This window comes from Lathamus discolor, chromosome 2, assembly GCF_037157495.1.
Source record: "Lathamus discolor isolate bLatDis1 chromosome 2, bLatDis1.hap1, whole genome shotgun sequence".
Taxonomy (NCBI): domain Eukaryota; kingdom Metazoa; phylum Chordata; class Aves; order Psittaciformes; family Psittacidae; genus Lathamus; species Lathamus discolor.
Genome location: NC_088885.1, coordinates 62,102,233 through 62,114,443, shown reverse-complemented (window position 1 = coordinate 62,114,443; position 12,211 = coordinate 62,102,233). Strand labels below are relative to the sequence as shown.

Genomic DNA, 12,211 nt, shown 5'->3' with positions numbered 1-12,211 from the left:
ATTAATGATGTTGCTATAGTGACACATCTGCGGCCACCAGTGCGTGAAACATAAAGTAATTCATTCGACAAGAGAAGACATCTGTTAACTGCAAGGATGCAGAGCATATTGACACTGACCAGAAATACTAGACGTTATGTGATAAATGAACAAATGATGCTGAAACAGGAGGACAGATAATTTGTACTTAATCTGCTGGGAGAACTTTAATCTTCTCACTGGTTGCATTTGACAATGCCATTGTTTAAAGAACAATGCTGCAGAGAACTCATAAATTTTAAAACTTAACTCAGGGTGCAGCCTATTAAAGCAATACATTAATTCCTTTGTTAAGGAGTTTTTATCTTCATGTAGAACAAAGCCATTACTAAAACCACCCACTAAAACAACAGGTTTTTTAGGACTCACATTTTAATTATAGCATCCATTACCCAAAATGCCATGTTGTTTGGACTTGAATCACATATAAGTTTGACAGAAAGGCGTCATCTGTTATGGCGGCAGGGAGGACTGTTTCAAGGGGCAGCAGTTTCCAGCATTTTCCAGGGGCATCTGAGCATGAGCTCTCATCCTTTCCAGGGTACTAAAAGATTCTAATTATGAAAGAAAAATTATAGTATTTGGCAATATTTTTTGCACATTTTTTTGTTTAGGTTGCGGGATGTCAGATCTGCTGCTGTTCATGACAGCTACCCGAGTATTCAGCTAAAACAAATGCATACAGTCTTCCGAAGCATAGTTACTTATTAATTCATGCACTTGTATTTGAGTTCTGTAATTAACATTTTAGCGGGTGTTTGGACCAAATGAGATACTTAACAGATCTAATAGTTGAACAGATGCACAGAGCAATGGGATTCTTTATTTTTCTAGGAAAGCCTTGTGTTAAAGGTTGGCATACATGGCCTTTTTCATTAGGTGTGCCTAATGTAATGTACTATTACAATAGTGAATTCCAGTAATTGTTCTGAAAATTAATCTTTTAAGGTGTGCTTTAATTGAGTCTTTATCTGTTCAATATAAGTTACCACAGAGAGTAATTAAAAAAAATGCTGATGGAATAACATCTCCTCTCTTCACTTTGATGGATATGTGCTTTATGTTATCGCATTTACACTTTCTCTACCTGATTTTCAGTACCACTGAGGTTGCAGGGTGAGCAGAGCACGCTAGCAGTGGAAAGATTTGATGGAGAGAGCCTACAGGAAGCTTCAAGACATGCACTTAAACTAGATCAGTCAAACTAATTCTTACTTTGTGCTTTCTGTTGAGCTCCTGTCAACTGAAAATATGTGGTGTATCCTATGACTATAAATGTTACTCTTAGATATTGCTGTCATTATTGTAGGCAGGAGGTGCAGGGGAAATGGCTACTGCTATTCATAACTGTGTTAACTGTTACCTCTTCTGTTACCTTCTGCCCAGGAAAGAATAAACATGTATCAGGTCTCTTCATCTTTGTCTTAGTTCTTACTGAGTTGTAGTAGGGTTGGTTTGGTTTGAGGTTTTGTGGTGGTTATGTTTATGGCCTGTTTGTAACTGAGTGAGCAGACATATTCTCTGTGTGTTTACACCATCAGTATTTTTCTTTCTACATCCTATACCAGGTTATATTTTTTCCTCATATTCATAGCAAGGATTTTTTTTTTTGCCAACAGTGTAATTATTAAGATCTCACTTAAAGTTTCCATAGAAACTTTCACATTTACACAGACTTTTTGTCTGTTTAAGCAAATAGCTCAAAGTAGTCATATTTTATGAAAAGTTGCTCGCCCTCTCAGCCTCTCATTAAGTTATTAATTTTGTTGCAGTACATATTTTCTTGCTTTTCTGTTTTGGCCTTTTTAGATTGTTGGTATTGGTACAAATTACCATCTAGTAGTATAGAATCAGAAAGATCTGCATCTGCTTCTCAAAAACAAAATAAAACAACCTCTACTGCTCTGTTGTGAATCACATCTGTTGCCACCCAGGGAATGATGCCTTCAGGACTTTTTCCTTAGAGATTAATTTCCTCTTTGCCTGCTTTACTCTGTGTTTAATGATACAACTGGGGGGGGGGGGGGGGGGGGAGAAGGGAAGGGGAAAAAAAGCTCTTGGCTTCATTAAAGAGCATACTAAGATTTTTTTTCAGCTATTGTATGCTAACTTTTTGTCAGGTTATTTCCCCTTGAGTAGTACCTGCACTCCGAAGCAAAGTTCAGCAATGTATAATAGTAGATGATCACATATTGACAAGCATAATTTCTGGAAGCTTTCCTAAAATAAGCCTTTTTTATCTAATAACTCTTTATATTAGCAATGTCCTGAAAGCATGTAATTGATAAGTAAGTCTTGAAAAAGCATTATTAAAAATAGAAAGCTCTTTCATTGTTCTTCAGTACTTAGCACCTTGAGCAGTCTAGAGAGCTCAGTTTTGAATTCTTTCTTATTCCCAAAGTGGGCTATATTAGAAAATCTGCCTCTAGATATTTGAAGTGCTTGCATTCCAGGACATAAAATAAGTGTTGTGTTGTTTTGTCAAGGTGTATTTGTCTCCAACAAAGAGTAAAATTTGAAACAGAGCTGCTGCTAAAGTTACTATGTGACTGACTGGCACCTTATATATGGGGATGTTTCTGTCCCATTTTGTACTTCATTCAATAAGAGAATATAAGTGTAAATTCTTAATTTGTAAACACGGTGAAACTTAACTTTCATGTGGATGACCAAAAAAGGTGTATTACTTTATTTTTGGCAAAAACTTTTGGGAACACTTTCATAAATGTGGCTAGCCGTGTTTGTCTAATCAACATCAAGTTTATTGTGACTATCATTGAAAGCCTTACACTAGTCCTAAGAAGAATGAGCAAATTATAATTGTTGTTTTTTTTTCTTATTATTATTTATTATATTACAGTTTTGTGTAACAGGTACAAGTGTGTTGGCAGCCTCTTTTCACATGCCATGGATGTTTCTTATTAATGTAGTCAATAAAAAGGCTCATATAAGTAGTGTTATAAGATGTGGAGGTATTGAATCAGGATTGCTGGAATGTTTTTTTCGATTTCTTTACAAGACAGTTATTTTTCCTCACCCACTTTTCCTAAACCTCCTTCGTTGGCTTCTGTTTGTTGTAAAATAGAAAACCCCATACTTTTCTGCTCAGAAGCTTTTTTTCTCTGCTTGCTGAGAGAGGCTGGGAGCACACACATAGATTTTCCACCTATGCACCCTTCCCTCACCAAGCATGATTTGGAAGTGGACTGGTTTAGTGGTGTCAGAATAATCTTTCCACAGAATAATCTTAGGGTTTATTTTGTTTCCTGCTCAGTTTTCCCAAGCAGCAATTACAGAACTAGTGGGAAGCAGGTTTGGCAGTTGCCTGCTGTCTCAAGTTTTGAGTAGCATTTAGTTTCACAACTCCTAGGGAGTGTTTATTTTACTTCAAAGGCTTGGCAAAGCCAAGGGCAGTGAAAAGGTATGAGCATGCCTGGAAAGTAAAGAAGGTGATGCAGATTTACTTGAAATTTCTTGCAATAAACATTACTGAACAAAGTGGTTGGGTTTTGGTTTTTTTTTTTTGGGGGGGGGGGGCGGATTTGGGGGTTTTTTGTTGGGTTGCTTTTTTTTTTGGCATTTTTTTTTTCTTTTTAGGTATGGGGATTTTAATCTCTCATGTTTGTTAGTGAAAACTTTCATGTTTCTTATGTGCAAACTGGAGATTGGTTTTTCCTAGTCAGTTACTAAAGTAAAAAATTTAGTCAAGAAAACTAACAAAAGTTCTCAATAAGAGTACAGCTTCTCAATGCAGAAAAAATAATTCCTCATAGTTTTATATGATTGCTATAAAACCAAAATTATCTTCTTATCCCTGGTGTAAACAAAAAATTTATGACTTGCTAATTCCAGAGATCAGGAACTTTGTCTTCCTTGGCTGTTTTCCAGCCTTGGGAGTATTCTAATTTGTATATGATATTTGGTAATGTTATGCATATTTTGTGGAGAATTTATGCATTTCACATTAACCTTATTTTAAATATTTTTTAATTAAAAAAATACTACTATAGAAAGAAAAAATCCTCAACTTATAAGAAAAAGCAAATAGGAAATGTATTTTCTAATGGTAGAGAGAGAATTTGGAGCAATCATCTAGTGCTGGTAATAGAGGAAGACACTGATGGTGCAGTTTGATGGTATGACAGTTGAGATGGAGTGTCACTGTACAGATATTACCTGGGAGTAGGAGTAGTAGACATCTCACGTATAAGTGAGAAAGGCATGAGACTTTTACAGCCCTTCTGACTCTCTGAAGATCATCAGTGATTCTAGCCATATTAGATGTATAAACTGGATGCTACTGGCCAAACAGTTCAGTTTTCCGGGTAGTAATTATATCATATGTTGTGCTTTTAGTGTTGTCTCGTCCTGTGGCTTATTGTGTATCTTGGCATACTGGGACAAAGACATGATATAAAAATAATCTAGGTAAATAAAATTAATATTAAATGTTTTATTGTGCAATTTTTATTTATAAATAATTATATCTTCTGTATTAAAAATATTGTGGAAGCTTCAAGAATGTCACTTTTGGTAACAATTTTTTATTTTATCATCAGATTTATATACTGTAATGATGCAAAACTGTGCTTAAAGATAAGAATAGCTTTGTAGTGTAGTAATTTCACTTGAGCACAGTAACTGTAGAAAAAAGTTTTAGGAAGGGTCATTTTCAGAATAATATTTTGTGAACTGAACACAGGAAGCTAGGCAGTAGTGACCTTTTTTTGCCTGATGTGCCCATCACAGAAGGCTGAAGCCTTCAATTAGAGCTTTTTCAAACCAGAGGATGTGACTACTTGGCAGAGTTGGCTGCAAAATGTCAGTCTGTGACTGACACCCTGTAGTTTCTTACAAATGCGAAGTGAGCTCTGAAACCACTGATTTTGTTCATTCTGGCTTATTCCGGTTGGAGGTTAAATCTGTTAAATTTGGAAGTGATGTTAGCTCTTAATGACTTACTGTAGACAGCTTTAATTGTGCCTATTTGCCAGAATGTCTGCCTATTTGCCAGAATGTCTACCTTCATACACAAAGTGCAGGATCTCTGTATGAATTTGGGGGGGGGGGGATGGGGGGGGATGGGGTTGTTAGTTTTTGGTTGGTTGTTTGGGGGTGGGGGTGTGTTTTGCTTTTTTTTCTTTAGACTTTCCGATACATGGCGCAAACTCTTGCACTGGCTTTTGAGTCAGTTCCATTCAGATACTGCATTTTCTATCTTCCATATGAAAAGTTTTTGTCTTTTTTCAAACTTGTATATTTAGTTGTGTTAACAGAATCAGCTTGAAGGTGAAACCAGTGATTTCTTCCAATATGACTAACCCTGATCATTTTCCACAAACATGCCTTTAATTAAACTGATTCTAACTCGTGATTCATTCCTCCTGTCCAAAAGAAAGATTTGGGTGGGGTTTTTTGTGTCCTTCTCGTGGTATTTTTTGCTGCTTTGTGATATACTACTTCTTCATTACAGGAACACTTACACAGAATGAGATGATATTTAAGCGCCTGCACCTAGGTACTGTGTCCTATGGAACAGACACAATGGATGAAATACAGAGTCATATTATAAACTCTTATTCACAGGTATTATTTCATAAATAATTTACCTTTAATACTGAGATTTATTTTTTTTAACATCGTTGAAGCATTGTTGTTACTGATTATGTCTAGGAATTTGAAATGCTATGAAAGTTCCTTCATTTGTAGGGATAGATAGGATGAAAGGGAAAAATGTGAGACTGTACACAGTTTTCTCCTGATTCTGAACTTCCTTGTAATACCCACTTAAAGGAGTTTACTTTTCTGTTGCCCATTAGCACAAATCTGTGTTAACCTGTCTGTGCAGTGCAGTCTTTCTCCTGCCAAATCATCTAAGAGTAAGCTATTCATTACTGTGACTACAAATTACAACTAAGTGTCCAGAACAAGATGAACAGTAATTATATCTTTGTAGATATTCATCCAGAATAGGCATTGAAAAGCCACATGAATTTTGTCTAACCAAAAGGTAGCAAAATAGTTGTCAAAATAAAATTTATGAAGGCATATCTTAAAAGTAGTGGGTTTTTTGAGGGAGGGGGGTTTGCTTTGGTTTTTTTGGGGGGGCAGCTTTTTTTTGTGTGTGTGTTAATAAGTAAGATGATTACAAAACACATAAAACCGGAGGTAAAGGGAAGGAAATGGAAAACTCCATATTGCTGGAGAGCAAAGTGTTCCTGTGCTATGTGAGTGCTTGGTCTGGGAACTGTACAAGAGGATTGTGGTTCCCTGTCTGTCTGTGGATCAGTCATAGGATGAAGGAGGAAGATGGAATTCTGCAAGCATCGCTTGCATTTCCTATGTGTGTAGACTGTTTGGATGCTTTCTACAAACTTTTCTGAGCGCCTCATTCCACTCTGAGATTTGGAAGAATTTTTTTGCTTTATTTTCTATTTCTATTATTTGAAACAAGAAAAAGAAAAGAGGAAACAAATGATCACTAATATTGCCATATGTTGTGTACAGTGTGATAATAAACTTTTTTATATAAAAGTTCTTTTCCATAGCTAACTTGCATACACAAACATGACTGGCTGACCCAATTAAGTTTGTTGACTGACCTCCTCGTCTGTGTCCTCATTTTCTCTTGTAAAAGGATTGTAGGATAAACAATTGATTTTAACCTTCTGTTATGCTCTTTTGAACTATGGCCCCCTTCTCATTTGCTTAAATAAAATGAAAAAGTAGCTGTTGGACACCACACTGGATTCAGTTAATATTATGTAGCTTTTGGGAAGAGAGGCAGGAGAGAAAGCAGTGAATAATATATGTTAGAAGCTTTTAGTCTACAGCTTGAATTTCTGTATTGTTTTCCATCTAAACAGATCAACAAATCCACTTCTTGAATTAATTTAGTTTGGAGAAATCTATTTAAGCTGAATTCTTAGTAGATATAGCCGTGAATATTAACTAAGATTCAGTAATATCCCTTGGAAATGAGATATGGAGCTCTTTTACCTAAAGATCAGCAGTCAAAACTTGGTTCAGAATAGGTTACTGAAGGTAAATGCTGCCTGACAATGATAATAAAAATCACCCAAACATAGTTCAGTTATAATGGGTTGTTCTTGTATTCACCCTAACAAGTGTAGCAATAAATGATATTAACTGACAAGTCTTGAGCTGACACACCTAGGCGTGACTGAGTTAGATGACTTAAGCGCCAGTCTTCTAGAGGAGGCATGTTCATTAACACTGGTTTCATATTTTGTGGTTAAATGTGCTATCTGAAAAGAATTGCGTGAACCCTGGAATTCTTACCAGTTTAAAGCTTTTACTAGTTTGCTGTAAAATTTAATGAGTGATACCTATGGTTAATTAAGCTTTTAGTAACTGTAACATATTTGGTACTGAAATTTTTAAAAGAAATAAGAAATGTGAAGGAAGCTTTTTTTTTTTTTTGCTTTTTTCTTTTCTTTCCCAATTGTGGGAAAAGATTTCCCAGATCTATGTTTGCTGTTAGTTAGGTGATGAAAAGAACTTTCTTGGAACTTCCTTCTTTTTTTCTTTTCAGCTCTGTATAACGCTTCTTGATGTTTAAATAATGCTTTAATTATGTGTGTGTTGGTAGCAACGCTTTGCAACAGAGAAATGAAGGAGTCTTGGTAACAAAACAAGCCACTATTAAACAATTGTTTCAATCTGAAAAAGTATGGTGAGGTTTTTATTTAATCTATGATAATAGAAGCTGCCAGTTAGCTAGGCAGTGGTTCTTGTGTGACATTGATTTTATCCCTTGTTTGTGTTCTGTTTTATTATTACAGTGGACCTACTAGACTATTGTCATCTTAATGTAACACACAAATCTATTATAACCTGATTATATTTCCCCACTGGAAGCATTTTGTGATAGAGGGCATAATCTTTAATGGAATTTGTGTGAAATTAAATTATACAAGCATCAATAAACATAACATAATTCAGAAGGAGTAAATCAGCTTAATTTATTTGCAACTGTAATGGCATCAACGTTAGCAGAATGCAAATGCAGAGGTTTAAAGCGGTAGCTGAAAAGCAGTGCCAGATGAGCAGAAAGTTAAACCCTTTATTAGACAACACTGTAATTTGATGGGCAGAATGTTCACGGTTCAGCAGATTGCAGTCAGGAGGAAAAAAGCGTGGTTTCTGAAGAGGTTTTCCGAATTACCCTGGATAACAGAAGAGCCTTTGGTAGTACTACTGATATATTTAATGTGCTGGCTTCAAAAAAAAGCCCACAAAACCAAAACCTGCCAACCTTAATTTCAGCTAATTATAAACATATAGTACTATCTGAGTGGTTATGCAACAGTAATGTGATCTTCAAATCTGTGTAAAACTATTATTTTGCATTATTATTTTGTGAGATTATTTCATTCATGTAATAAGGGAAAAACAAATTTCAACCTGCAGCAAAAGCATGCAAACTGCATTAGTTCACAAATAACACAGAAATCCTGTAGTTTATAAATTAGCAATATTTGTATTCTATCTATTAGCAATATTTCTATTCTATCTATAACAACAATATTTGCTTTTGTCCTTCTGTGCCATACCAATGTGATGATCTTTAAAAGAGATTTAGTTGAAGATTTAGAAGAAAAGGGTTTTTTTCAATTAAATGGCATTGGAATTCCCAGCCTCTGAATGTACACAGGTAACAAAAAGACTAAACAGCTACAACAAAATAACCACCCTTGCAATTTTGGTTTGGTATTTCCGAATTTCACTGAATTGGTTGCTGGCTTAAATACTGTTTAAAAAAACAATTCATAAAATGTGAAGGACATTAAAAAGACTGTTGATATAGATCATGGAAAAGGTAAATTCTGAAGTGAGGAAGCAAAGTTTTCTGCAGAATCCAGTCAGCCTCTTCATCCCTTTTACAGCATACTTGGTTTCATTTCACATTTTTTTTTATTGACTGCACACTCTGTTACTGATCTCTGACTACAAATGCAGTGTGATGAACCCGCAGTTACGTATCAGACCTGCAGAAAAGTAAATTAGGGATTTTTATAAATCACAAACTAAAGTTAACAGTAGGTTATATAAATTAATAATTACTATCCTTATCAACCTTTAAAGGGAACAAGCATATATATATATATATTATTATTCATGTTTAGTTTCCATTATTGAACTTTGCTTCACTATTAATTGGGTCTTAAAGGTGCACTCTCAGAACAGTGGAAACAGTACAAGTTCAACACCATCTAGGAAACCTCAGTCAGCTGCACCCAAAGTCCGCAAGAGTGTCAGCAGTCGGATACATGAAGCAGTGAAGGCCATTGCACTATGCCACAATGTGACCCCAGTATATGAATCCCGGGCTGGTGTATCTGGAGAAACAGAATATGCTGAGGTGGATCAGGACTTCAGTGATGAAAATCGAACTTACCAGGCTTCCAGCCCTGATGAGGTTAGTATGCAAGGGTGAAAAAATTACTCATTAAAAAACCAGGATAAACTAAGTTAAAAATGGCAGAACTGTGAAAGAAATGTTTTCAGGGCTGGGGTTTCTTTAAAATTAGCAGCAATCCAGTTTTATTTCCTCTACAGCTGTAGGAAAGATCTGGTGTTTCTTTGTTATACAGAAGTGTTTTCAATTATTTGACTAAAAGGTCTCTGAAGTCAGTGCTTTGGGATCAATACTGTGTTGAGTATTGCAATTAAAGACACTAGATGTATTCTCAAAACATTAATCCATGTATAAATCATAGCATATGCATGCAAAAGGGAATATGAAACTGCTTTGAGTGATGGACAACCAGATAAATTAGCAAGAGACACTACCAGTTAGTAGAATGTACGTATTCTTAACAGGGGAAAAAAAAAATAACCCAAACCTCAAATACTCCTGTAGAAAAGTTTTTGAGTTTCAGACCTTTAGCAGCTTCATAATCTTCAAGTTCAGTCAAAATTGCAACAGATTTCAACCCCCATTTGAATAAAAACATGTATCTGACTACCACTGAAATCCAAATTTCAAACAAATCCCACTGCTTTCAGTGGATTTTAGTTATTGTTCAAAATAAACCTGTTTTGAGCCCTAAATGGACTGCCGAAAATTCAGTCTGAAAAGATAGGAAGATAGGCAAAGCTCAAGTTTCAAGATACTACAAAGTACGCATAAATAATAATTTTTGCCCACTTTATAAAAACGTGTATACACTTGGCATAAATACAGAAATAGAGTACTTACAGTTTTGCCTCTGAAAGCAAGCAGGCTGAAGGGCAACTTCTTTTTAAGTCAATTCTAGCAGTGTCTGGAGCTTGGATGTGCTGGTGGTGGTGCAGCCACAGTAGCTTAGTCATATCAAAGCAAGGTTGTTGTAAGATGTGAAGAAGGGAGTGTGTATCTGAAAGCCTGTATATTTTTCTAGTACAGAAGTTGATCTAATACAAGGTAATATTTCTTCCACAAACTTCATCTGGCCACAGCATAGCCTATTATTCTTGGTATGCATTTGATTTACATGTCCAATAAATCACCATCTGTAGTACTAGCAAAACTTCAGCAATTCGAACTGTAATTGTTAAAAGGAACAAGTCTATAACAAGTATTTTTAGGAATGTAAGAAATAAAATTAAGTTTGTCTTCACATAGTACCGAACTAGCAGTCGTGTGAATTTCAGATGCTATAAACACATTTCATAATGTCAAAGGATTGTAGAATATAAAGAAGTGGCTGTTTCTCAGTGATTAAAAAGTTTTTTGGAAATAAACTTTAGGCAGGACTGGACTCCTAGCTCTTTGGCTAAAATCAGTAATCCATAGTACTGTAAGTAGTGTTACATACTGTGGGTTGATCTGCGTTATGAATTGAGAATGCAGGCAGTGCATTTGTTTATGCCAGAGATACCCTGTAAATATGGTTTGTTAGTGTTATTGTGTGGTATTTGACCTGTATTATGCACATGTGTACAATTTTTCATATGCACATATTTTCTTATTTCCTAAATAGATCAGTGTAGCGAGCTAGTGAGATATTGCTAAATATAGTGAAAGACAGCATGAACAAGTACCAACCTATGCAGATATGATGGCAGCTATGGATTAAGTAAACATTCTGCTTTAACAGCCAAAGCTACTACTAAATCAGGTGAAGAGACGTGCAGTTGACAGAGACAATGTGAATTTTTTCTCCCATTTGCTCTTCTCTCCCTGTGGGCGTTTGTATATTCATCCAGTTGTTCGGAACCTGCAAATATTACCATAAAGAGCAATTTTCCTCTCATACTTGCTAAAGGAAACAGCTGTAAGACTTGAGAGTTATGCAAGTGGTGTCCTGGGAAGACAGTAGGGAATTTGACCTTGGAAAGAGGAAAGGAAAGTTGATAAAGTGCTAAAAAAGCAGATCTGTGACTCAGGGTAGAAGAGAAAATCAGCAACAGAGAAACTGTTAGTGCTTCAAGGAAGAGAAAGCACAGGTATCCTTTTAATAATGAATTTATTTTTTACCATCTGGACTCATATATTCAAATTATATGGCAGTGAAATTAAAAGCTTACATTTTAGAAGAGAGAGCATTAAATTTCCGTTTTGTTTCTCAAAGATAATGCTTGAAACACTAGAAAAATTATCGTATTGAACAAATATGCTTTAATATAATGAGAAATTGATGCTAAATGGAGTCCTATAAAAAGATGAAGCTACAGAAAAACCTCATTTAAACAGCTTAAAAATTGCAGCATGACAGCAAAAAGCCTAAGAGTTGAAAGACTAGCAGGTCTTTATCATAATTTTTTAAAGAGTTCTATTGATGCAATGTTTGCAAATCACTGGAGCCTAAGGAAAATAATGTAAATGGTTCATTATTTAGCTTATTGAACTTTCCTGCAGTTAGGTTGACGGATGATGCCAATGTTTCCCAATCACCAAAGTACCATTTTAAAAGCATTTTTTATTGAATAAAGTGCTTTGAATATTGCACCCTGGAGCTTTATTTAGGGAAATGGTTCAATTGATGTTTTCTGTTTAACCTCAGCACTGACCTATCACAACATATTTGGTTAATAAGCAACATTATCATTTAATAGACTTAACCAGTTTTATGCATTGTACTTCCTCAGTGTTACAACTCTGTTCTCTTAGATGTTGTTTATGGCTTGATTGTGATCTTTTTAAAGAAGATGTTATCTGCAGTTG

At 35.3% G+C, this 12,211-nt stretch overlaps 1 protein-coding gene across 7 annotated transcripts in view; it reads left to right on the top strand.

Moving 5' to 3' along the window:
- Positions 1 to 12,211, top strand: part of ATP9B (ATPase phospholipid transporting 9B (putative)) — a 158,000-nt gene that overhangs the window by 120,219 nt on the left and 25,570 nt on the right. For all 7 annotated transcript variants that reach the window (XM_065667199.1, XM_065667195.1, XM_065667193.1 and 4 more), the window contains 2 exons: positions 5,513 to 5,625; positions 9,233 to 9,481. In XM_065667199.1, coding sequence (XP_065523271.1) covers positions 5,513 to 5,625; positions 9,233 to 9,481 — 362 coding nt within the window. The remainder of the gene's footprint in view (positions 1 to 5,512; positions 5,626 to 9,232; positions 9,482 to 12,211) is intronic.